The sequence below is a fragment of the Austrofundulus limnaeus genome, unplaced genomic scaffold (genome assembly GCF_001266775.1).
Source record: "Austrofundulus limnaeus strain Quisiro unplaced genomic scaffold, Austrofundulus_limnaeus-1.0 Scaffold1814, whole genome shotgun sequence".
In the NCBI taxonomy this organism is placed as follows: Eukaryota; Metazoa; Chordata; class Actinopteri; order Cyprinodontiformes; family Rivulidae; genus Austrofundulus; species Austrofundulus limnaeus.
In genome coordinates this window covers 24,138-32,800 of record NW_013954216.1, presented here as the reverse complement: position 1 = coordinate 32,800, position 8,663 = coordinate 24,138, and the positions used below count along the sequence as shown (strand labels likewise).

Below are 8,663 nucleotides of genomic sequence, written 5' to 3'. Positions count from 1 at the left end.
ATGTATATATATATACATATATAAAGAAAGGTGAGTCATGCCAATGTATGTTTGTATGGAAGAAGTAGCCCTTTGTTTTACTCGGTACCCCAAAAGTAGCTCTCAGTCTCAAAAAGTTTGGTGACCCCTGTTTCAGACAGTTCTTTCAAATGATACTGAACTATTTTCTATGTCGGTTTCCTTTTTGTACAAGACAAAAACTTGGTGTTTGAACAGCCTCTTTCAGTTCAGAGTGGATAAAGGTGTTACCTTGGAGGTGGTGTAGGTGAGCCTCAGGTCAGCAGCTGGGACCTTCAGCAGCCGATGCAGGAGTCCCTTCACCTTCTGAATAACCATGAAGGCTGCAGAAAACAAACAGGAAACAAGACAGGGTGTTTAAAGTTTATTCACCTTCAGCCTAACTAACCTCACTGCGACTTTTTACCTGGAAGTTTCTTCTCTATCGGCTTCCTGTCAGCATCATCAGGAAACACAAATGTGATCTCTGGTGAAAATAGACAACAAATTGTCTTAAGATAACTTGTCACAGTTTGTGCTTTTCCACTGCTAGTACCAGACTGATGTGTATTCAATGACACCACACAGCCTGTGGTGTGTGTTCTGCTGGCAGTAACATCAGTCAAATATCTCAGGAATGCCTGAATAGATTTTATTGAAACTTTTTTAGGTTGCATTGAGGCCCAGGCCCTTCTTGCAAAAGAGATCTGTGATCTCAGTGGGATTTGTCTGGTTAAAGAAAAGTAAGTAAGTCAGTAAGTAAGTAAATAAATAAATAAATAAATACCCCTCTGCAGAATCGCCACCTAACGTGGTGGAGGGGTTTGAGTACCCCCGTGATCCCAGGGGCTATGTTGTCTGGGGCATAAGGCCCTGGTAGGGTCTCTCATGGCAAACAGGCCTCGGGGGAGGGATCAGACGTAGAGTGATTCAGAACCCTTGATGACAAAACACCTCCCACATCAAGAAACCTCGCCCAGGATGGCCTCCGGGAGGGTTGCCTCTCTGGGTCTTTGTGCTGCAGGAAGGAAGGTTCTGACTGTTGTTTGTGCTTACGCACCAAACATCAGTTCAGATTACCCAACCTTTTTGGAGTCTTTGGATGCTGTCCTGGAAGGGGTACCATCTGGAGACTCCCTTGTTCTGCTGGGTGACTTCAATGCCCATGTGGGCAACGATGGAGTTATCTGGAAGGGGATGATAGGGAGGCCGTTCCTCCCTGATTCTGAACGTAATGGTTTTCTGTTATTGGACTTCCAAGCTAAGCACGGTTGTCCATAACAAACACCATGTTTGAGCATTGGGTGGTCCATAAGTGTACTTGGTACCAGGCCACCTTAGGCCAAAGGTCGACGATCGATTAAGTACTCATAAATTCTTAGTTGGAATCAATTTTGGTCCTCTTGTATGTCTCTGGATGTGACTGATGTTTTACTGATTTCTCTATTGTGCATCTATCACATTCTAAAGAGCCCGTCATCGTGAAACTTTATTAACATTATTTAAATTTACACACATGAACAAAATTGTTGGTACACCTTGTTTAATTAGAGAAAACCCACAATGGTCACAGAAATAACCTGAATCCAACAAYAATAAATAAAAACTCTATAAAAATGAAGAAATGAATGTCAGACATTGCTCTTCAATCATGCTTCAAAATAATAACAATAAATAAATTAAACTCAAAAACAGGCCTGGACAGAAATGATGGTACCCCTGAATTTTTTTTTTGACCAAAGGGACATATTAAATCAAGGTGAGTCCACTAATTATCATCACAGGTCTCTACAGTCTTGTAATCGGTCAGTGGGCCTGTAAATAGGGCTACACTCACTGTGCTGTTTGCTGACATGGTGTGGACCACACTCAACATGGACCAGAGGAAGTGAAGGAAAGASTTGTCTCAGGAGATTAGAAAGAAAGTTAGCATGTTAAAGGTAAAGGTTATAAGACCATCTCCAAACAGCTTGTTCCTGTGACTACAGTTGAACAATTAAGACATTTAAGATCCATGGGACTGTAGCCAACCTCCCTGGACGTGGCCACAGGAGGAAAATTGATGACAAATCAAAGAGACGGCTAATACAAATAGTAACATAAGAGCCCAGAAAAACTTCTAGAGAGATTAAAGGTGAACTTCAAGCTCAAGGAACATCACTGTCAGATTGCAACATCCATCGTTGTTTGAGCCAAAATGGACTTAATTCAAGATGGCCAAAGGGGAAACCTTTGTTGAWAACAAATCATAAAAAGTCTGACTGGAATTTACCAAACTACTTGTTCTAAAGCCACAAAGCTTCTGGGAGAGAATGTCCTCTGGACAGATGAGACAAAAATGGAACTTTTTGTCAAGGTACATCAGCTCTATGTTCTCAGAGGGAAAAATGAAGCATGAAGAAAAGAACACTGTTCCTACTGTGAAACATGGAGGAGGTCTGTTATGTTCTGGGGCTGCTTTGCTGCATCTGGAATAGGGGGTCTTGAATCTGTGCAGGGTACAATTAAGTCTCAAGACTATCAAGGAATTCTAGAGAGAAATGTGCTGCCCAGTGTCAGAAAGCTTGGTCTCAGCAGCTCATGGGTCTTCAACAGGATAATGACCCAAAACAACCAAAAACACCCAAGAATGGCTCAGTGGAAACATTGGACTATTCTGAAGTGACCTTCTATGATCCTGACCTAAATCCTATTGAGCATCTTTGGAAGGAGCTGAAACATGCTGTCTGGAAAAAACCCTTCAAACCTGAGACAACTGGAGCAGTTTGTTCATGAGGAGTGGAACAGAATACCTGCTGAGAGCTGCAGAAGTCTCACTGACAGTTACAGGAATCATTTGAATGCAGTGGTTGACTCAAAAGACTCTTCATCAAAATATTAAGTTAAGGGCACCATCATTTCTGTCCAGGACTGTTTCATGAGTTTTAGTTTTTTAATTCTATTTAAGCATGGTTAAAAAGCAATGTCGGAATTTAATTTGTTAATTTTCCTAGAATTTGTATTCATCATTATTTTAGTCAGATTCAAGTTATTTCTGTGACAATTGTGTTTTTCTTTCATTAAAGCAGGGGTACCAATAATTTTGTCCACGTGTGTAGTTTTATGCTGACATAATTTTTGTTAAGAGKGGGAACTGAAGGGAAATTTGTGAGCGATTAATTGAATTTTAGATACAGTCTTATATCTTATACTTTGTGACTGAGTTTAGTCATTTACTTTAAAGGAGACCAATTATGGGTCCTAGAAATGTTTATGGTATGTCTGTGGGCTATCCAGACCATGTTCATTCAATTTAATGCACAAAATAATTCTCAGATAATAAAATTTCCCATTTTCTAGTTCTGCTGCTCTGACTTCTGTTCAGAAGAGCTGTTTATGTTAATGAGCTCTGTTGGTAACGCCCTCCAGAATCTGTTGACATTAACTCCGCCCTCCAAAGCCAGCGTTTACGTTAGCATGGCTAATAATAGCAGAAGCTCCGTTGTACAACCATATGAGACCCAGAGGCAGAGTCGTGGTCCCAGCTTCTTTTTTCCTCTCCCTCCTCTGCTCTGRGCTCACTCTGCATGCTGTTACCAGAGCAGGGAGCAGCAGCGGTCAAAATACCTCAGAAACTAGAACAAATAGGCTTTAACAAGGCTTTAATAATCTAAACAATAGAGGTACATGAGAAAACGTGTTCATAATGAATGAAAATAAATAAATAATTAAATTGTGTCTGTGCCGGTCTCAAACCCTGGTCTCCCACTCTCTGGTCCAACACTCTACCCATTGACCTATTGGAGGCTTGTTGTGAAKWGAGCTGCACATTACACAACAACACGGTGACGGCTTTTTATACTGAGGAGGWGGAGCCTCACCCGGGGGTTGCTAGGTAAGGGGCTGAACGCAGGTTCAGGTGGGTTGTCGTACGGCTTGTGACATCACAAAATGACCGAAGTATAAAACTTGTTGTTAATATACATTAAAAATACATTTACTTACAGTAAATATGCCCCTGGGTGCATTTTTTTGGTCCTAGGACTGTTTTTTTAAGAAGTACATACCCAAAGTTGAGTAAAAAAATGTTTAAAAAGTGAATTTTGCATAATAGGTCCCCTTTAACAGTTAGAGAATCAACTAGTCTCAATTTAGTTTTAGTGTTTTTATTCCATACCTCACTTCCTTGTGTAAGAAGTACAGCATAATATCTAGGGTGGGAGTAGGCTCGCTATGAAAGCTTTGTTGGAAGAAACGGCCCATTCTGTGTACATGCAGACAGGGGGCCAACAGCACTATGAAAACCTTTATATGTGTGTACACAAATATATTCAAATCAGAGTACTGGACCAGTTTTCTGCACCTGATTCAAGTCCTGTGAACACTTCCTTACAATTTGGTTCATGCTAAAAAAGGTTACTGACTAAGTCAAAACTGAAAATAGTATTTTAAAAAGAGCTTTGAGAGAATCTTTATTCAAGCTAGAAACGTACATTCTCTGTATTTCATTACGTTGTTTTTATGGACGTTCTCAACACTTTGTGGAGCATCATGGGTGAAAGAAGAATACATGAACAAAAACAAAAAATAATCTGAACGAAAGTAAAACATCTTGAGTAAACCTGTGGAAACTAAAGGGAAGATAAAGAGACAGGACTGACTTAACAGCTGATTCTTCAAGGCAAACGGCTCCGCCTTCTTCAGCTCGCCTTTGTCTGGTGCGCCGTACTCTAAACACAAACACAAAAACACGATTATCATTGTCCTCATACTGGTACTACTGAGCTAGAGATACCTTGGAATGGCCCCTGACAGCACTAGACAAGACTTTATGGCTGCCTGCTTGTTGGGTGTTAGGTCTTGTGTGTGCTGTATGCAGTGTCGTCAGTACAAAGAAAAAGGAAAAAAACACAAAAACAACTTTATTGTACCTAAATAAACATATTATCATACATAATATGAACAAAGAAGACAAGGATATTCTGTGATGAGCCTTCCAACAAGCCTGGTCAAGCAAAATTTGGGGTAAAATGCCCACCTAGCACACTACCACTTTAATGATGTAATGACCTATGCCATAATCATTCCAGCCCAGGGGTCAGCAACTAGGGATACACTGATCCACATATTTTCATTTCCGATTCAATCTGATACTTGAATTTTGTATACTGGCTGATACCGATATCATTCTGATACTTTTCAGAGCTCTGTTTGCTTTATTCTTATTATTATTTGATTTTATTTGGCTGTAATAAATTTCGCTCTCAGTAGGCAACTGCTATGAGCATGTGTCCCAAAAGACAACTWAAGGTAAATATAAGGTCAAAATTCTGATCACTGGACTCTACAGATTGGCTTGGTGGTCTCCTGGTGTTCTACAAAACAGCGTCGGTGGCTTTTCATCTTCTGGCTGACTAACCAATTTGATGGACGGCCGTATATTATCAGCACTCGGACATTAGCCTTGAGCGAGCTAGGCTCAGTCTGCAAGCGGTTCTATTGAGGGTCGTAGGACGGCAGTGGTTCCTGGATTTTGCTGGCCAGATGGAATTGATCTTGGAGAAGCTGATAGCACAGCTCGGCGGACTTGTCCACACTATTTGCCTGATTGAATTTGCCACCTTGAGATGTGCCAGCGGACATTAAAGCAGATGGAAATTGTTATCGTCTGCCTGACTCTTCTGTTCCCAAAACAACTGATTACAAATTCGGCTCTCCCCGACAACGGCCTTGAGCTGTTGARTAAATTCTTCCTGGCTGGATTACGTCGACAAGGCTCTGCCCCACACCTCCTCCCTCTCACACCCATCTGTGATCCGGCTCCTGGAGCAAGCTAAGAGCTGCATAGAATAAACAGTTACCATCAATATTCTGAACTATGGCAGCGCAGGATTTGGGGACTGGATCCTTCGGGCTCATTCTTCAGATATTCATACAAGCATACAACACTCATGGCTTCAGATACACACACCCCTAAACTCACTTACTCCTCTGGCTAATAAATCTGCCCTATAGAGAGGTTTTTTTCATAAACACCATAGTGTGTCACAGTGTTGATATAATATGATGTTTTTGTTTTGTTTTTCCTCATCTTCCCTTGTGTGGTTTTTATTTTTCATTTTAAGGGTAGCGCTTCCTCGTGATGTCTTCATGAAGATGATCCTTGKTCTGTGCTGGGACCTGTGGCTGCATGACCCAGGGCACCTGTTCTCCCATGTTTGTTCTGTCTTCTTCTTAATGGGTGCTCTGAACTGTAATTTCATTGTGCTCTGTACGATGACAATAAAGGTCTCTCTAAAATAGAAAGTCAAATAAACAGGAAATCCTGTTAGCAAGAAAAATGTCACCCAGAGAGCAAATATARAGTCCCCTCCAAAAGTTTTGGAAAAGCAAGTCAAATTCCTTTGTTTTTCTTATACACTAAAGACATTTAGGTTTAAGATCAAAAGATGAAAATGAGACAAGAGTTCAGAATGTCAACTTTTATTTCCTGTATTTATACGAAGATGTTTTAAACAACACAGAACATACCACCCTGTAGTTTGAACCCACCCATTTTTCAAGTAAGCAAAACTATTGGAACATATGACTGACAGGTGTTTATTGACCAGGTGTTGCCTTTAATGTTGATTGTTCAAACATTAAACAGCTCWGCATGACTAGTCTACWTTTGTCCTGGGTTTAAACCTATAAAATAGTTTTGTCTTGTTAAAGAGGATAAACCGACATGAAGAGCAGAGATCTGTCTATGGGAGAAAAGCTGAGAAAAGAAGGAAAATCAATCAGAGCCATTGGACAAACATTGGACATAAAAAGCAAAACAATTTGTAAAGTCCTGAATAAGAAACTACTGGTGTTCTGAGCAACAGACATCCAACAGGTCGACCAAGGAAACTACAGGAGTTCATGACAGAAATATTGTTAAAGCTGTGAATAAAACCCCCAAAACACCAGTGAGTGACATCATTAATGACCTCCACAGTTCAAGGCTGAAGGTATCACAATCTATAGAGGCCAAACACAAAGATACAAACCACTCATCAGTAAGAAGAATCAGAAGGACAGATGATAGAAATTTGTAAAGAAGTACACTGATGAGCRGCATAAGTTCTGGAAGATAATCTTCTGGACTGATGAGACCAAGATTCATCTCCAAGTGATGGGAAGACCAAAGTGTGGAGAAAGAAAGGATCTGTTGATGATRTGAAGCACACAAGCTCCTCAGTGAAGGTGCAGGTGATGTCATGGCTGCTTCTGGAACAGGCTCAGMAATYRTTTTTGATGATATACATATATAATTGATGATGGCAGCAGTAAAATGGATTCTGAAGAGCACAGAAACATTTTGTCAGCCAATTAATGGAGAAATGCATCCAAATTAATCAAGAGAAATTTATCGTGCAGCAGGAAAACGACCCACAGCACACTGTCAAAACAAAAAAACTAAACTAAACAAAGGACTTCATCAGTGGAAAAATGGAAGGTTTTAGACCTGCCAAGTCAACCTGATCTCAACCTAAAAGAGCATTTCACCCCCTGAAGAGGAGACTGAAGGGAGAAACCACCAAAAACAAACAAGAACTGAAAGAAGCTGCGGTTAGCCTGGAATAGCACCACAAAAAAAAGAATGCGAGAGTTTGGTGATGTAGATAAGTCACAAGCTTGAGGTAGTCATTGCTAGCAAGGGTTACATCACCATATATTAAATGTTTTTTACTTTATAATTATTTGTTCCTTTTCTTTTGCTCATCTAAAAATATGTGGTGTAATACAAATGGTGATATATCCTAAGTTGATTAACACATCTACATGAAAATACCAGGAAATAAAAGCTGACATTCWGAACTCTTGTCTCATTCTCATCTTTTGATCTTAAACCCAAATAACTTCAGTGTAAAAACAAAAATAAGGGAATTTGACGAGCTACAGATCATGTGTCCAAGTGCTTGTTGACTCAATGTTTGTTCGCAGACAACTTGGTAAAAAAATGTTTTAATCCTGTCTAAGATGTTGAGGACTTGAAAGTTAARCCCCAATTTTCTCAAGCAGACTTGGATGATCTGCTAATGAGGTTTTACTCTGTCGTCAATGTTGCTTTTTAAAATGTCTATTTTGGAGTTTTAGACCCCTGGAGAAAAAGTCCACGAGCCGCCACTGCAAGTCAGCAGTCTTCCCCATGATTSTGTAGCCTACAGAACTAGACTGAGACCATTTTAAGGCCTTTACAGGTGTTTTGAGTTAATTAGTTGATTGGAGTGTGGCACCAGGTGTCTTAAATATTGAATCTTTTCACAATATTCTAATTTTCTGAGATACTAAATTTGTGGTTTTGATTAGTTGTCAGTTATAATCATCAAAAATAAAAGAAATAAACATTTGAAATATAACAGTCTGTGTGTAATGAATGAACATTATATACATGTTGTTCTGTACATTTTGAATGTAATTACTGAAATGAATAAACTTTTTCAAGATATTCCAATTTTATGACCAGTCTCTGTGTATGCCAGTGGATAAATTAATAAGCAAATAATAATAATGTTAATGGGTTTATTCTATACAGGATATAGAATACAGAAAGCGGTTCTATCAAACAGTATAATAAGTGTTAACAATAACAAATACATGTCCTGATGCATCTCAGTAATCCAGGTAAAAAATCGAAAGGAAAAAAAATTGTATAGGTC

General features: G+C 39.5%; 1 protein-coding gene across 1 annotated transcript in view; it reads right to left on the bottom strand.

Annotated features, from left to right (window-relative positions):
- tbce (tubulin folding cofactor E) overlaps positions 1 to 8,663 on the bottom strand; it is a gene marked incomplete at its 5' end in the record, with an annotated part of 34,228 nt that overhangs the window by 1,952 nt on the left and 23,613 nt on the right. Inside the window, 3 exon segments of the mRNA XM_014033717.1 lie at positions 250 to 341; positions 425 to 484; positions 4,638 to 4,706. Of these exon segments, the coding sequence (XP_013889171.1) occupies positions 250 to 341; positions 425 to 484; positions 4,638 to 4,706 (221 nt within the window).